The sequence below is a fragment of the Aspergillus campestris genome (assembly GCF_002847485.1).
Source record: "Aspergillus campestris IBT 28561 chromosome Unknown P168scaffold_1, whole genome shotgun sequence".
In the NCBI taxonomy this organism is placed as follows: Eukaryota; Fungi; Ascomycota; class Eurotiomycetes; order Eurotiales; family Aspergillaceae; genus Aspergillus; species Aspergillus campestris.
The window spans coordinates 4,769,316-4,785,156 of NW_020194336.1; the positions used below are offsets into that span (position 1 = coordinate 4,769,316).

Genomic DNA, 15,841 nt, shown 5'->3' on the forward strand with positions numbered 1-15,841 from the left:
GCATGTAAAGTTCCTTATTAAATAAGGGGCGACAAAAGAGACTGCTCGGTGGTTCGTTTATAACATCCAAGAAGAGTTTAAACATGTGAGAAAGCTATGACTAGTGGGATGCATGCGAAGCCTTTCTAACCACATTGATAGCCGAACACTTTGATATTACCGTACATGATTGTCTGGGTCTTACATGATGAAACAGACATTATTTTAGATTTATATTGTAGATGCGCTGGTTGTATGATACAGTCTAGTTATTATCTGGTTTGCTGGCTAGATAATAGGCCTGTCTCTGCGGGGCGGAAACAGGTTTCGATTCAGGGTGTATCTTCTATAAGGTCCCTTTTGTAGCATTGTAGTCTGATCGTGTTTGCCCCTTTGACTGCATATAGTCCGTTGGTATAAATGACTTTGTACTGATTCATTCGATTGCTTTTCGGGCCTTGAAAAATTCTCCTAGTCCACGCTATAGATATCTGGTTTAATCTAATTATGACCTACACTACCATCGGTAAAGCATAATTATAATACCTACTGCACAGCATAATTATAATACCTACTGCACACTAAGCCGTAAGAAGGGTATTGATATACAGTGTGATAAATATAAATGGGTATTAAGGAAATAGATATAAATAGGTAATGAAGATAGTCATTGATCACATCACATTAAGGCAAGATAGCTACCTAGTAAGTAGCTGTAAGTTACTTCTCACTAGGCTTGTCCTTCCCCTCTGCTGCGCCGGTATTCCCCTTCGATCCTCCCTTATTGCGTCCCCGTCCGCCGCGCGATCCACGCGACGGCGCTGATCCACTCCCGCCTTCACCAGCTTTCCCACTACGACTGCCACCGCCGCCGCCGCCCCGCTGCCTCCTCCCGCAGAGCCCGACGCCTGCGACTCGTTACGACCCTTCCCACGACCCTTTTCACCCCCCGGGTTGGCCTTCCGTTCCAAGACAACAACCTGACTCTGCGCGACCGTCACCGGACTGGCGGCGATGGCGCGTTGGAGGGCGTCGGGGTCGGCAAAGTCGACGTAGCCGAAGCCCTTTTTCTTGTCGATTTCTACCCGTAGGATCTTGCCAAAGGGGGAGAATGCCGTGTCGAGAAGAGGCTCTGTGACGCCTTGTGAGGGATTCGCGTGTTTGAGGAACGCCTGCGTTGCGGCTGTTGGGGCTGGTGCTGCGGCTTGTTTTCCGCGGTTGGATCGGGATGGTTTTGTTGGAGGTGGTGGCGTAGTGTTGTTGCTGTTGGGGGCGCCGTTGGGTTCGGATTGCTCGCTGGGTTGGGGTGTGTTGTTGCTGCTGTTATTGTTGCTTCCTTTACCCCGTTGGTTTTGGCCTCCTGCCTTGGACTTGGTGAGGATCTCTTTCTTGGGCGGTTCGGAGGGCGATCTCGCTGGTTCGTTCTTTGCCGCGTCGCTCTCCGCTGCGCGGCCGCTCTTGCGACGACCACCACTTTGGGCCAGGCCCAGGTCTCGTTGGAGAATCTTGGCCGCGACGGCGGCGTTTCCGCGCTCGCGCTTGCGCTCGGTGGGAGTGGACTGCGCGGAGTCTGCGCTTTGGGAACCGGACCTGCCCGACTGCTTGGCGACTAAGGCGGCTTGTTTGTTGGCTGCTCTGACGGCCTCCTTGGTAGCCCGATCGCTCTTGGACTTCCTCTCCGACTTGTCTCCCCCGGCGGACTGCACGTCCTTGTCCGATCGCTGTAGTAGTTTCTTCGCCTGCACCTTTTCGGCCCTGGAGTCTTTGTCGGATTTTCCGTGCTTGGACGATCTGCCCGCATCCTTCGCCTTGTTGGCTTTCTTATCTCTGATATACTGGATCAAGGGCGTGACAGTCGGCCCCTCCTTCTTATCCTCCGGTTGATCTGACGGTTCAACGGACGGCTTGGTGATCGGCTGCGTGAGACTCTCGAGGAACGCGATAAACTCCGGATCCTGGTCGATCGTGCCCTGTCGGGCATCCTTGCGCACGCGGCTTCCGGGAACTTTCGCATACGGCGCGAACTCCAGCGATGGCGGCCCGATCAGCACCGGATCGGTGGACGTATTGCGCGCATCCACGAACGACGACTGACGGACTTTGTCAGACAGAGGAATCGTGTGGTCGGCGGCAGTGACGTGGATGTAAGCGCGAGAGGGACGAGACGGTTTGGCGGGGCTGTATCAATCAATCAGACAGAGCTCGTAGCGTAGAAAGCCACAGGGGATCGTCGCTCACTCTTTGGAGACTTTGCCTGGCTTGTACTGGAGCCAGTCGACTTTCCCTGCTCCCGTCTTCCACTCCGGACCAAGAACAGTCTCAAACTCTGTCTGCGTCAGGCCTGGTGGAAGTCGTCTCACGAGGAGTTTGAGGCGCGGGGCTGCTGGTTTGGGCGCTTTCCTGGGTGCTGTGGGGGCATTCTTTTGGGTGGCAGCCGCTGAAATCTGCAGGACACCACCGGCTGGTTTCCCAGCAGAGTTTTGCGTCATTGTATCATAGACTCCAGGAGACAGGGATTGTGTATAGAGAGCGTGAGTCCTCGTGAGTCCTGGGAGTAGGATAACTGGAGTGATGACTAGAGAGGATGAGAATACTGCCAAGGCGGTCCGCCACGTGACCGCTTATCCAGTGATACGGCACCTGCGGGGAATCCCATGTCTTTCTGAGCGTCGCTGCATCGAGATCCTGCGAACACAGCGATCGGCGAGCATCTGCTGTTTACCCTCATCCTCTGTATATCAACATCGTTCTATTCGTTTGTCTTGCTGGTTCAACATGGTCGACAGCAAGATCCCCCAGCCGGGACCAGCGAAACTCAAGCGCAATGCTGGTCCTGACCAGTGGCTGGAGGCAGCCAAAGACTGCAAATACCTGTCGGAGTCACATATGAAACAGCTCTGTGAAATTGTCAAGGAGTACATGATGGAAGGTAGGATGATCTAGCCCCTCGGTTGCGGGCATAGGCTGACAGACCGCCCTCAGAGTCAAATATACAGCCCGTGTCCACTCCCGTGACGGTCTGCGGAGATATCCACGGCCAGTTCTACGACCTCCTCGAGCTATTCCGCGTCTCGGGAGGAATGCCCGACCAAGATTATACCGAGCCTCCGAAGTCCTCACCCACAGTAATCACCTCCGACGACATTGAGCCTCCGAGTAGCATCACCGACCCGAAACTGCGGAAGAAGCTGAGAAATGATGGCGGCGATGATGATGACGAGACAGAATCCAATGGTAGCCAGGGAGAACAGTCTTCCAATGCCGGGACGGGGGAATTGGCATTGAACCGCAATTTCGTCTTCCTGGGTGATTACGTGGATCGGGGGTATTTCAGCTTGGAGACGTTGACCCTCTTATTATGCTTGAAGGCAAAGTTAGTACTCTTCTTCTCTCAAAGGCAAGCGAATACTGACACTACCTAGATTCCCAGACCGCGTCACGCTGGTGCGGGGAAACCACGAGTCTCGCCAGATCACCCAGGTCTACGGTTTCTACGAGGAGTGTTTCCAGAAATACGGGAACGCATCTGTGTGGAAGGCGTGCTGCCAGGTCTTTGACTTTATGACGCTAGGTGCCATCGTTGATGGCCGGGTGCTGTGTGTGCACGGCGGGTTGAGTCCCGAGATTAGGACGCTGGACCAGGTGCGCGTGGTGGCCCGCGCCCAGGAGATTCCCCACGAAGGGGCGTTTTGCGATCTGGTGTGGTCGGATCCCGATGATGTGGAGACGTGGGCAGTCAGCCCTAGAGGAGCGGGTAAGATTTCCCCCGTACTCTTTTGATATGATATATTGATACAGAGCCCGCTAATCGCGATCGCACAGGCTGGCTATTCGGCGACAAAGTGGCCGACGAGTTCTGCCACGTTAACGACCTGACGCTCATCGCACGGGCCCACCAACTGGTCAACGAAGGCTACAAGTACCACTTCAACAACCAAAACGTAGTGACAGTGTGGAGCGCGCCGAACTACTGCTACCGGTGCGGCAATCTGGCATCCGTCTGTGAGGTCAACGAGGACCTCAAGCCGACGTTCAAGCTGTTCAGCGCGGTGGCGGATGACCAACGACATGTGCCCACGTCGCGGCCGGGCCGCAGCGAGTACTTTTTGTAAAATACCCGGATGGTTCTGTTTAGTCTTGCGTGCTGTTGGAGGGTGGGGCGTGGGGGTTCTTGCACCAGCGCTGGCGTTGGGGGTGCGTGTGGCTGAGGCGGGGGATGAGCATATATAACGGTTTAGAACAATAATGAGTGATGTTTGTTTCATTGCCTTGCTGGGTGGTAGCCTGAGGGTGTCTCAGAGAGAATACTTCAAGCTATGGCCTAAATCCAGAGATATGTAGCCAAATAGACACATCAGCATAAGCAAGACTCAACCCAAAGACCAACGACCAAACCGTCATGCTAGCAGGCAAGCCTCCGAATGCATATTATCTCAGGTTATGTATATTGACACCTGGACTTTGATACTGCCCACTTCCTACCTTGTGTATAAGCTAAAGCAACCCCCGACTCAGTAAAGACTATCTCAATAGTCCAATCCATACTACCATATCCAACAATACAGTATCAAGCAATATCTACCGGAAGTATGAGTATACATACATAACCCACGAAAAACCATCATCATTAACTACCTAGATACATGAATGATTGACTAAACCGAGGCACTCCCGGAGGAGATGCCGACCTTCCCCACATCACCCACACACCCGCACTACATGTACCCGGAATCGATCCCGAGCTTAACTACTACACCCACCCACGCCATACCCGGAGCACAACCCGGCGCAAGTATAGATAAGGGAGCATCCTATTTGATATCGTGTATTGGTGCTGTTTTACCCTCTTTTACACACTCTCTTTATACATACTTACGCCTACATACATACAACAAACAGCAACGACACCCACCCAACCGCCCCCAAAGAATCAAACCAAGGCCAAAAAAAGGAAGAAAAATGCCCAAAACAGACGTCCTAATCTGCGGCAGCGGCTCCGCAGGCCTCTGCGCAGCTACCTGGCTCGCGCGATACGGCATCCCCTGCAAGATCCTCGAGCGGCGCCCGGGGCCCATGACAATGGGCCAGGCGGACGGGGTGCAGTGTCGGACGGTGGAGATCTTCGAGAGTTTCGGCGTTGGGGAGGAACTGTTGCGCGAGGCGTATCATGTTTTGGAGGTTGTGTTCTGGGCGGATGATTATAATAAGATTTACGATCAGGGTGATCAAAGTGGCGGTGGTGGTGGGGATGGCTACGGGGAGAGCAAGATTCGAAGGACGGGTCGGACGGCGGATACGCAGCCTGGCTTGTCGCACCAGCCGCATGTGATTCTGAATCAGGCGCGCATTAATGGGTTGTTGATTGAGAGGATGCGTGCGTGGAATGGACAGGAGATTGATTATGGGTGTGACGTTAAGAGCGTGGTTGTTGATGAGGGGCTTGTGAGAGATCCTCAGGCGTATCCGGTTAGGGTGACGGCGGAGGTGGATGGGGATGGGGGGAGGAGGGAGGAGGTGTTTGAGGCGAAGTATGTTATGGTATGTTCTTCTTCATTCTTCTATCGTCTATCATTTTTCATTTTTCGTTTTGTCTTTCTGTCTGTCTGTGGATTCGTGGTGAGAAGTCTAATACAAGGCAGGCATGCGACGGTGCGCACAGTACCGTCCGCAAAGCCCTCGGCTACACCATGGTCGGCGACAGCAGCGACGCCGTCTGGGGCGTAATGGACATGATCCCGCGCACCAACTTCCCCGACATCCGCAAGAAGGCGACGATCCGGTCGCAGGCAGGCAACCTGCTGATCATCCCGCGCGAGGGCGACGCCCGCAACCTGACGCGGTTCTACATTGAGTTGCCGGCGGGGACACGGCCCAAGGAAGTGCGGCTGGAAGACCTGCAGCGGACGGCGCGGGGGATCCTAAGCCAGTACGAGATCGAGTTCGTCGAGACGGTGTGGTGGTCGGCGTATGCGATCGGCCAGCGTCTAGCTGATGTTTTCCACAAGGATCACCGCGTCTTCCTGGCGGGTGACGCTTGCCATACGCATTCGCCCAAGGCTGGCCAGGGTATGAATGTTAGTCTGCAGGACGGGTATAACATGGGCTGGAAGCTGGCGCATGTGCTTAAAGGGCTGGCCCCGCCGTCTCTGCTTGAGACGTACGTTCTGGAGCGCCAGAAGACCGCGACCGATTTGATCAACTTCGACCGCTACTTCTCCCAGCTGTTCTCGTCCGGGGGCAAGGTCTCCCCCGAGGAGTTCCAGCAGGGCTTCGTCCAGTCCGGCCAGTACACCGCGGGTCTGACGGCGCGGTACGAGGCGTCCCCGATCACCTCCCCCCGGGATGAGTCCGCGACGTTGGCCACCAAGGTCGCGGTGGGGATGCGACTCCCCAGCGCGCAGGTCGTGCGATTCTGCGACTCCAAGCCGCTGCAGCTGATGACGGCGCTGCGGTCGGACGGACGTTGGCGAGTTGTGGCCTTTGTTGGGGACCTCCAGTTGGGGGCGAACCGGTCTCGACTGAACGCGGTATGTTGGCCTAAAGATTTTGTTGGGAGGGTTTGTTACTAACGATCATCCAGCTGGGAGACTATCTTGGCTCGTACGACAGCCCACTGCAGACGTTCCGGATGCCCAACGGCGCGGCCGACAGCCTGATCGAGCCCATCTTTGTGGGCGTCGGGAACCGCCACGAGGTCGAGCTGGAGCAGATCCCCGACTGTTTCTACCCGTTCTGCGGCAAGAACCATATCCGAGGTGACAACTCCCCGCCCCACATCTTTGGGACAAACTAACCGGGCGCAGATCTACACAAATTGTACTTTGACGACGAGAGCTACAACAAGGGCCACGGTCAGGCCTACGAGCACCTGGGGATTAGTCCTCAGGAGGGAGCCATCGTTATTGTGCGCCCCGACCAATGTGAGTCCACTCCTACCAAACCAGACGAGTGACGGAGACTCAATAGTGAATGGGACTGACGGGCTAGATGTCTCCGCCGTCTTTCGTCTGGACGATCCCACGCAGATCGGGACGTTTTTCGACGGGTTCCTGAACCGGTCAAAAACGGCCTCACCCGGGGGAACCAAGCTGTGAGTTCCGAGGGAAAGGATCCCCTTGTGACGAGTCGAGCCTGACGAGAATGATGAATCGCTCTCTCGAGCGTTGGGTTGTAAATAAGGATTGGAGGATAGACCGGAAGGCTTGCTTTAGATCGATAGATGCATGCATCATTTTCTTTCTTTTTTCTTTTTCTTTTGCTTTGCTTTTCTTTCTTTTTCCTCCCCCTTTTTTTTTTATTTTATTTTCCTCTCGTTGGGCGACAGGATTATTTTCTGGTCGGTAAATTACCTACTCGTCCACCGGACGAATAGAAAACTCCACGAATAGGATCTCCACGAATAGGATACCCGCATGAAGGAAGCTCGGTGTGAGGAGCTAGGTTAGTCGGTAGGCCGGCAGGTAGGTTGTCTCGTAGACCGCTCTGTGCGCCCAAGACAAAGAAAGCAGATTGGATCGCAGACACAGCTGGGGTACAACTCAGCGGCGAACGTTGCGGTCAGAGAGACAGGGTCAGACCTTGTCTTATGAACACTTCCACTTGACTTCCACTTTCCCATGTCCACTTGACCTGATCCGGCAACGAGAGGGGGAATTAATTTGGGTCACACGAAGCGAGGAATCCATCAACCCCGAGGGGTGGATCTGGAGACCATAAGGAATGATGTATCGAGTGGAGGAGAGAGTTGGTACGACCGGTAGATTCAGGAACGGAGAAGACGCGACTGACCGACATGGAGAGCGACAAGATCTGCGGCCAGAGCGGTGAAAAGGCGGTCAGCGTCAGTCCCGTTGATCTGGGTCGCCAATAGAAACCATTATAGGATAGATAATTTAGAATAACTAGATAAATCAATGAAATAGATATATTTATAATAATATAATAGATAATTGGAATGAGATTCTCGGTGCCTGATTCCCCAAATACTTATATCCGTGACAATCCTACGGACGATCCGTTGTTTTCATCTAATCTACACAGTACTATCCTATACTACCACCACACTACTATACACTACTACACACCATACTACACACTATATACAGTATACACAGTTACTACGGAGTACAGTATACTAGTACTAGTACAATGACTACCACCGTCACCGCTACGACCCAAGACTACACCTACGCCCCCCACCTCGCCGAATACAATGCCCCCCTAGGCATCTTCATGGCCTCCAAGCCACAATACACCCACTTCATCGTCGGCGGCCACATCTTCTCGCACGCCTCCAGCGCCACACAACAGTCACCGTCCGTCCTTCTCCTACAGCGCTCCCAGTCCGACTCCTACCCCGGCTGCTGGGAAGGTCCCGGCGGATCGTGCGAATCCAGCGACGCGAGCATTCTGGCCGGTACGGCGCGCGAGATCTTCGAGGAGACCGGCCTGCACGTGTCCAAGGTGGTGGACCTGATCGGGATGGACGAGTGGATGGACGTCAAGAGGGGCACGATGCGCCGCTTCGCAAAGTATACCTTTCTGGTGGAAGTCCACGAGGCTGACGGCCTCGTGTTCGCTTCCGGGAGCAGCTGCGTCATCAAGGGTAATGGCTGTACCGAGGGTTTGCGCTGGGAGGATCGGGTGCGCGTCGACCAGGCTGAGCATCAGGACTATGCTTGGGTCGCGGAGGATGAGCTGAGGAAGTCGAATGGCTGCGAGAAGTATCGGTCGATTGGCGACCAGGCGCGGACGCTCCTGCGGGGGTTTGAGATGGTGAAGAGTGGACTGGGGGCGGCCAAGGCTAATGTTTAATACGGCTGTGGTTTCTTTGCTTTATGTTGGATGCGGGGTTCTTTTCCTTTCTTTCTTTTTTGCCTGGGTTTGATAGACTTCGCTTCGCAGCGTGTACACTGATCTTCGAGACGGCCGGATATCAGAACGGTGACGACTAATGCTTGATGGTGGATGATTTGGGCTTACGGGTCTTGCTTTCTTCCAATAACAAATAAAAATAAAACCAAAACCAAAATCAAGAAAATTTAGACATGGTAGATCCAACGCGGGATTTACGAGAGATCATCCTCTGCCGGAAGGGCGCCCTCCTTGCGCATCTCAAGCGCAACCTGGTCCACCTCCGCCCACACCCGCAGCAGATTCCCCCCCACTACCTTGGCCGCGTCAGCGTCGCTCACCCCGCGTCGCAGCAACTCCGCAACCAGCGCGGGGAACTTGGACACGTCCTCGAGGCCGTGGGGCACCGTGGGAATGCCGTCAAAGTCGCTGCCGAGGCCGACGTGGTCGAACCCCGCGCGCTCCCCGATATAAACGATGTGTTCCGCCACCCGCGCGAGCGTTTCGTGGGCTGGATCCGGGTCGGGGATGCCGTCCGGTTGGTCGGACGCCACGCACGCGATGAAGCTCGGCGAGAAGTTGACCATGACGATCGAGTTCCGCTGGCGGACCAGGTCCAGCACGTCGTCCGGGACGTTGCGCGGATGGGGACACAGGGCGTACGCGGAGCTGTGACTGAACATGACCGGGGCGCGGCTGCCCGCCCACCCGTCTTCCCCCGCGCCCAGGACATCGCGCATGGTGTCGGCGCTGACGTGGGACAAGTCCACGATCATCCCTAGGCGGTTCATCTCGAGCACCAGCTGCTGGCCCGCCGGGCTGACGCCGTGCCACAGGGGCTCGGCCCTTTTCACTCCGCCGTCGGGCGTGCTGAGGACGGCCGCGTCGGCGTAGCGGTTGTGGCAGTTGTGCGTGAGCGTCGCGTAGGACACGCCCCGCGCGTGAAAGTCTCGCAGGTAGGCCAGCGAGTTGCCGATCGAGTGCAGGCCTTCGACGCCTAGGGGCGAGATGATCTTGCCGTCTTCAAAGGCCTGCCGTGCGGTCGTGCCGTTGGGGGGCGTGGAGAACGTGTCGGGGTAAGCTTGCTGCAGGCGGGTCATGACATCGATCTGCTCGACCGTCTCGCGCACACCTACTTTGGTCAGTGAATCATGGCTCCCGATGGGAACAATCCATTTATCAGATGCATCGTGGTCGATGTAATAATCGAGACGTACCCTTGGCATAGTTGTCGTCTGAGAAATCAGACCCGTTCGCAGGACACCCCACAAAGACACTCCAGAACGTGCCGCCCACCTTGCCCTCCGACAGCCGCGGGATGTCGACATGCCCTGGGAATCCGCCCTGGGTGAAGGGAGCCGTGAAATCCTCCTGGTAGATTCGGTTCTTGAAGTTCTCACGGACGAAAATGGGCAGATCATTATGGCCGTCTACACCATTTGGTGGTTAGCACGTGCCCGTCGCACGGGATCATCTCGGTGTCCTACCGATCAACGGCGTGCGCGACAGGATTCGGTCCACCCGATCCTCAATGCTGAGGAGCTCGTGGGACGAGAGCGCATTGGTCACGGTGAAGCAACAACATGCCAGGAAGATGGCCAGGGCGAGAGTCTGGACCCGCTGGGTCAACGAGGTTTTGGCGATGTGATGACTCGGCGATAATGCCTGCTTGGCCTCATGCAGGCGTTCCGGCTCTAGACTTTGTTTGGGTGACATTCTGGTTCAAGTTTGGGCCTTTGTATGGATGTTTATCATGTAAAGACAGAAATCGCCGGTATCCAAACGGCCAACTGCTGGTTTGATCCAGGAGTGGCTGGGAAGATAGGAATGCGGGGATGTTTACCGCAGTGCCTCAGGCTGCTGTTATCACAGTTATGCACTTGATTAAATATATTATGTAATCAACACGCATATCACGGCAATGAATGGCAGGACTATAACAGATGCCCCGATGCTTTCAAGCAGGGCACAACTGTCCGCCGGTGAAATTGGGCCAAGTCTAATAATCATAACCTCTGCCTGGGAAGGAACGCTCTCAATAAAACTATAGAACATATAATCGTTCGGCATTTTGGTATAGCGACTGAGATCTTTCATTCCTAGGAGAGAACATGCCGCATGATTTATCACAGTATCCCAATATCTAAGCCATCTAGCCCGATCACAAAAACCCTGCCAGATTCAGACCCCACGGCAAGAATGCCATTTTGATAAAGAGTATTGGGCAAATAGTCGTGTCCATCTGGCCTATATTCGCGTGGAACAAGGATGATTTTCTGCCCACCATGCCAGATCCAATTCTCGTCGTAATAAATACCTTCGCTCAATAGTCTTGATCCGGGGCTCAAATTGTCAATGATCGAAGCAACCTGGAATTGTCCCCATTTTGTGTTAAGATGTGTCCCATCCTCAGAGAAAGCCAACTGCTTGATTGTCTGGTGGACTGGAACGAGCCCTAACTCTCTGCCGGTGGCTAGTTCGATGATTTGTATAGAATCCCCTGCCAATGCAAGCAGCTCTGCAGAAAATGCCGTAGTGTAAAGAGTTGCTGGGTGCCACAAGTAATGGATTATTTTGCCTGTATGAGAATCGAAAATCGCGACTGAATTGTCTGAATAATCAACGGCCAGGCGGCCTCCTTTGTTGGATATTGCAGCACACGTAGGCGTCCTCTTCTCTAGATTTTTCTGCATACCACCTACACGTTCATAAAACAGATTCCAACGGTGAACGTGATCTGGGGAGCTGTCTTTCAAGGGAGGCGACTTCATCTCATGATTAATAGTCATCAGTCTGCCTCCAGTCTCAACATCCCAAAGCTCAACGCCATCGACATTTGATGCTGCTACGAGATTCCCATCCTAGGAAATGGTGGCCACCACAGGGTATGACAGTGTGCATGGTAGAATTCTCAAAAAGTTCCCAGGTAGTCAAATCCCAGATAATGATTGATCTGTCTGCACGTCCGTACAAAAGCCTCTTCCCATCTGCAAAAAAGAGGGCCAGTGCTCCATAGATCAACTCGGAAGAAACCAAAGCACCCATATCATCTGGCAGATATAGTGTGCGCACCAATTCCCCGGTGTCAGTATTCCAGAACCGTAATTCTCGATCACCACCATCTGTTATCACCAGGTTTCTGTCGGAATGTGGGGAGAATGCTAGTTGCCCAACAGACTCTCCATACGACTCATCTGCATCATCTGAGGTGTCTAGAGTAAGATCCTAAATGCACATAAAGGATTCACCACACTTTATCATGAATCGCTCATCTGGGGAAATTTGGAATATTTGTAATAGGATGAAAGGCGAATTCCGAATAGTTTTGACTGTGGTCTGAGTGGCTAGATCCCCAGATTTGGACATAATTCGAGTCAATAATAGCCATCTGCTTTCCTTTTGGAGTCCAGGTTATAGACATGGTCCGATTGTGCGGATCTAGATCAATTGACAGGGCACATGCTGTCATTTCACCAGTGAGCAGATTCCCTAGGTAAAATTTGTGTAGTCGCACCATGGCGATATATCTCATATCAGGTCCAAAATATGAATGATTCGATAATTATGATGACTATGAAAGGTTTCTCGCAGAATATTTGCAGGGATCGCAAAAACATGGCCAGAGACCATCGTAGATCCCACCATGTATTTAGGGTTTCACTGCCACTATATTTGGCTTAATTAGTAAATTCCATATCATGGAGTGAGTAGCACACTTATACCTTCTTTTTATCCTCACAAGATCTTCCCTAGGGACTACTTGCATCAACTATTGAAGTCCTCAGAACGACGTCCATGAAAGTTCTCATTGACATCTGATAGAAACACAGCGGCCCCAGGCAACAAACGGTGGAGACTTCCCGATTAGGTAAGTGGCATCCAGAGGAGCCTGGCCAATCAGGCAGTCCCTGAAAAACCGAAAAAAAAAGTCCTCAGGCAGGCACGCCGGTTAGTCATGATCGATAAACGACTCGAAGGTCTTCCATCTCAAACTTCATTTTTCCTTCACTTCGACCGTCTTGGATTGTCGAGAAGTCAAGGCTATCACCACCCCAGTTCAAGTGTTTCTGCCAACACTGCGATGTCTGCCCCTCTGGATTAGATAGTGGATAATTTCCCCCGCCCACCTTTCTCCGACCGCCTGGTCGTGCACCATATTTTCCCCGCGCGCTGCATTGAAGACGACGGCTGTTTAAATCCCCGTCGCCATGGCACAAGGATCTCTGGTCGAGGGTAAGAAATGAATCCTTTCTTGATTCGTTCTGGGGAAGCGGATTCGAGAGGCAGAGTATGGTTTGCTAACTCAAACTTCATAGGTTTATTGACCCTCTGGCACGCTTACCGTGTGCCCATCCTCGTGATCCTCTTTACTGCCCTCCTCGTCTCGCGCACAATTGGTATCACCGGGTCGAAGTCAAAGGCCGCTTCTGCCTTTTCGAACCCCACCTCTCCCCGCAGCCACTCCCCCGAGAAGAGCGAAAAGGCGCAACTTGACGATGCGCGCGACCGCCCCGCCCCCACCCCCGCCGACCCCCCCAAGACGGCAGCTGCAGGCCCAAAGAGAGTGTCGGGAAAGAAACCGGCCAAGGTTGCTGGTCGACGTGCTGGAGCAGAGCCGGCGCCGCAGATGTCTGCCATCCAGCCCATCGTCTTCTTCGCCTCGCTGACCGGGACTACGGAACAATACGCCAAGGTTTTGATGGAGGAGCTGACGACTGCAGCCAAAGACCAAGCCGACGCGGAGAACCCCGAACGTGGTATTCTGCCTCCTCAGCTTCAGGACATCTCGTACCTGGATTTTGACGACTTCTTCACCACCGCCCCAAAGCCTCCGCCGAACTCGCCTGGGACGCGTTATTTGTACTGCCTATTGATCCCCACCTACAATATTGACACGGTCCTTACCACATTCCTTGGTCACCTGGATGAGACCCACAATGACTTCCGCATCGACACTGGATCCCTGTCGACGCTCGCCGGGTACACTGTTTTTGGATTCGGAGACAAGGAAGGGTGGCCGACGGAGGATGAAGGCTTCTGTTCCCAAGCCAAGGAACTAGATCGATGGATGGCGAAGCTCACGGGCCGCAAAAGGGCCTACCCTCTTGGATTTGGCGACGTGAAGAGTGACGGCGAAGCGGCTTTGAAGGAATGGTCCCGTGGACTGCAGGATATCATGCGGGACATTTTGGACTACGGCGGCTTGGGCGAAGGCGTTCCCGGGAGTGGAGATGCGCTCGAGAGTGACGAAGAGGATGTGGACGACGAAGAGTCTGGCAAGACCAATAAGAATGGTCGGAAGAGGGGCAAGCCTCAAGCGGTGGTTGATCTGGAGGACATCAAGATGGGCGCTGGTGATTCTGGCGCAGCTGCTCCCATCCCGGTTGACTTCACCACCGGAGGGCAATCTGCACCCCCCACCCAATCGACCGAGAAAGAAATGGTCCCGAAAACATCGCCTACTTACGCTTCCCTCACCAAGCAGGGATACACCATCGTCGGCTCTCACTCTGGCGTGAAGATTTGTCGCTGGACCAAGTCGGCGCTGCGTGGTCGGGGCTCCTGCTACAAATACTCGTTTTACGGTATCCGGTCGCATTTGTGTATGGAAGCCACCCCGTCGCTTTCCTGCAGCAACAAATGCATTTTCTGCTGGCGACATGGCACGAACCCCGTCGGTACCACATGGCGTTGGAAGGTGGATTCTCCGGAGCTGATTTTCGATGGCGTCAAGGATGGCCATTACAAGAAGATCAAGATGCTGCGCGGCGTTCCGGGTGTGCGCGCAGAGCGATTCGCCGAGGCCATGCGCATCCGGCACTGTGCTCTGAGTTTAGTCGGAGAACCCATCTTCTACCCCTACATCAACGGATTCTTGGACCTGTTGCACGCGGAGCATATATCGAGCTTCCTGGTGTGCAACGCCCAGCATCCCGACCAGCTGGAAACATTGCACCGGGTGACTCAGTTGTACGTGTCTATCGACGCGAGCAACAAGGAGAGTCTCCGCAAGATTGATCGTCCTCTCCATCGCGACTTCTGGGAACGCTTCCAACGCTGCTTGGAAATCCTCCGCGAAAAGCGTCATGTCCAGCGCACAGTGTTCCGCCTCACCCTCGTCAAAGGATTCAACGTGGACGACGAAGTCAACGGCTACGCAGATCTGGTCGAAAAGGCCCTGCCATGCTTCGTGGAAGTCAAGGGCGTAACGTACTGCGGCACGAGCTCCAGTGCCGGTGCCGGACTGACCATGAAAAACGTCCCGTTCTACGAAGAGATCGCCGAATTTGTGGTCGCCTTAAACAAGGAGCTGGAGCGCCGCGGTCTCGACTACGGCATTGCGGCCGAGCACGCGCACAGCTGTTGTGTGCTGCTCGCGTCCGAGCGATTCCACGTCGACGGGAAGTGGCATTCGCGGATCGACTATCAACGATTCTTCGAGCTTCTGGAGAAGGAAAAGGCCGACGGTACCTCTTTCCGCCCTGAAGACTACATGAGAGAGACGGAGGAATGGGCCATGTGGGGCAATGGAGGCTTCGACCCGAATGACGAGCGCTTCTACCGGAAGGGCAAGAAGAAGGCTCTTGAGGCTGCTGCGACGGAAGTTGCGACGGAAGCTGCGACGGAATTCTAGATATATACTCCACTGCCCGATATGAGCCAGCGCAGACATGCATCTGCAATTTGGCCCAGCGCCAGAGCTTGATACTTCCAACATACAAGTATCTATTCCGGGAGCGATATAATCAAGTCCCACCTGAACACAGCATCTCTCTGGTTTGCCCAGAAAAACAGGAAAACATATGTGGAGATCGTACCAGGTGCTAGACTACCCCGTGTCAAGTGTTGACTTGCCTTGCGTGGCGAACCTCACAAACTCCGATTCCAGTCCTGATACTAGATAAAAGTTACACGTGCTTGGTTAGTACATACATGAGATTAGCAATGCGAAACGAAGCTGAATGTACATCTGCCGTCTATGGAGTTCGCTTCTTAATCTACCTGTAGT

At 53.9% G+C, this 15,841-nt stretch overlaps 6 protein-coding genes across 6 annotated transcripts; 4 read left to right on the plus strand and 2 right to left on the minus strand.

Moving 5' to 3' along the window:
* Positions 1-623: 623 nt before the first annotated feature.
* On the minus strand, positions 624-2,521 carry P168DRAFT_324333 (putative nonsense-mediated mRNA decay protein Upf3). The gene is made up of 2 exons (XM_024840823.1): positions 2,218-2,521; positions 624-2,157 (listed from the first exon to the last, which is right to left on the minus strand). Exons 1-2 carry the CDS (start codon positions 2,466-2,468, stop codon positions 678-680), a joined length of 1,731 nt encoding a protein of 576 aa, XP_024697948.1. The 5' UTR covers positions 2,469-2,521; the 3' UTR covers positions 624-677.
* A 132-nt stretch (positions 2,522-2,653) lies between these two features.
* sitA (TOR signaling pathway phosphatase SitA) lies at positions 2,654-4,171 on the plus strand. Its single transcript, XM_024840824.1, has 4 exons — positions 2,654-2,908; positions 2,962-3,352; positions 3,402-3,733; positions 3,802-4,171. Exons 1-4 carry the CDS (start codon positions 2,755-2,757, stop codon positions 4,089-4,091), a joined length of 1,167 nt encoding a protein of 388 aa, XP_024697949.1. The 5' UTR covers positions 2,654-2,754; the 3' UTR covers positions 4,092-4,171.
* Positions 4,172-4,922: 751 nt separating this feature from the next.
* Positions 4,923-7,083, plus strand: P168DRAFT_263750 (putative phenol 2-monooxygenase). Its single transcript, XM_024834819.1, has 5 exons — positions 4,923-5,517; positions 5,619-6,506; positions 6,560-6,734; positions 6,783-6,899; positions 6,967-7,083. The coding sequence occupies exons 1-5, from the start codon at positions 4,939-4,941 to the stop codon at positions 7,071-7,073; spliced, it is 1,866 nt and encodes a 621-aa protein (XP_024697950.1). The 5' UTR covers positions 4,923-4,938; the 3' UTR covers positions 7,074-7,083.
* Positions 7,084-8,026: 943 nt separating this feature from the next.
* P168DRAFT_287398 (NUDIX hydrolase) lies at positions 8,027-8,976 on the plus strand. The gene has a single exon (XM_024836562.1). The coding sequence runs from the start codon at positions 8,128-8,130 to the stop codon at positions 8,791-8,793; it is 666 nt and encodes a 221-aa protein (XP_024697951.1). The 5' UTR covers positions 8,027-8,127; the 3' UTR covers positions 8,794-8,976.
* A 71-nt stretch (positions 8,977-9,047) lies between these two features.
* Positions 9,048-10,548, minus strand: P168DRAFT_228691 (putative dipeptidase; the record flags this gene model as incomplete). The annotated part of the gene is made up of 3 exons (XM_024833144.1): positions 9,048-9,964; positions 10,050-10,262; positions 10,320-10,548. The coding sequence occupies 3 exons, from the start codon at positions 10,546-10,548 to the stop codon at positions 9,048-9,050; spliced, it is 1,359 nt and encodes a 452-aa protein (XP_024697952.1).
* Positions 10,549-12,852: 2,304 nt separating this feature from the next.
* On the plus strand, positions 12,853-15,800 carry P168DRAFT_324338 (flavodoxin and radical SAM domain protein). Its single transcript, XM_024840825.1, has 2 exons — positions 12,853-13,065; positions 13,149-15,800. Exons 1-2 carry the CDS (start codon positions 13,041-13,043, stop codon positions 15,464-15,466), a joined length of 2,343 nt encoding a protein of 780 aa, XP_024697953.1. The 5' UTR covers positions 12,853-13,040; the 3' UTR covers positions 15,467-15,800.
* Positions 15,801-15,841: the final 41 nt, after the last annotated feature.

Bases quoted from the DNA above. Each gene is read 5' to 3' on its own strand.
- P168DRAFT_324333 (XM_024840823.1), bottom strand. From the start codon at position 2,468: ATGACGCAAAACTCTGCTGGGAAACCAGCCGGTGGTGTCCTGCAGATT. The intron at 2,158-2,217 runs GTGAGCGACGAT...TGATTGATACAG, and splicing joins CCAGGCAAAGTCTCCAAAGA to CCCCGCCAAACCGTCTCGTC.
- sitA (XM_024840824.1), top strand. From the start codon at position 2,755: ATGGTCGACAGCAAGATCCCCCAGCCGGGACCAGCGAAACTCAAGCGC. The intron at 2,909-2,961 runs GTAGGATGATCT...GACCGCCCTCAG, and splicing joins CAAGGAGTACATGATGGAAG to AGTCAAATATACAGCCCGTG. The intron at 3,734-3,801 runs GTAAGATTTCCC...GCGATCGCACAG, and splicing joins AGTCAGCCCTAGAGGAGCGG to GCTGGCTATTCGGCGACAAA.
- P168DRAFT_324338 (XM_024840825.1), top strand. From the start codon at position 13,041: ATGGCACAAGGATCTCTGGTCGAGG. The intron at 13,066-13,148 runs GTAAGAAATGAA...CAAACTTCATAG, and splicing joins ACAAGGATCTCTGGTCGAGG to GTTTATTGACCCTCTGGCAC.
- P168DRAFT_287398 (XM_024836562.1), top strand. From the start codon at position 8,128: ATGACTACCACCGTCACCGCTACGACCCAAGACTACACCTACGCCCCC.
- P168DRAFT_263750 (XM_024834819.1), top strand. From the start codon at position 4,939: ATGCCCAAAACAGACGTCCTAATCTGCGGCAGCGGCTCCGCAGGCCTC. The intron at 5,518-5,618 runs GTATGTTCTTCT...AATACAAGGCAG, and splicing joins TTGAGGCGAAGTATGTTATG to GCATGCGACGGTGCGCACAG. The intron at 6,507-6,559 runs GTATGTTGGCCT...ACGATCATCCAG, and splicing joins ACCGGTCTCGACTGAACGCG to CTGGGAGACTATCTTGGCTC.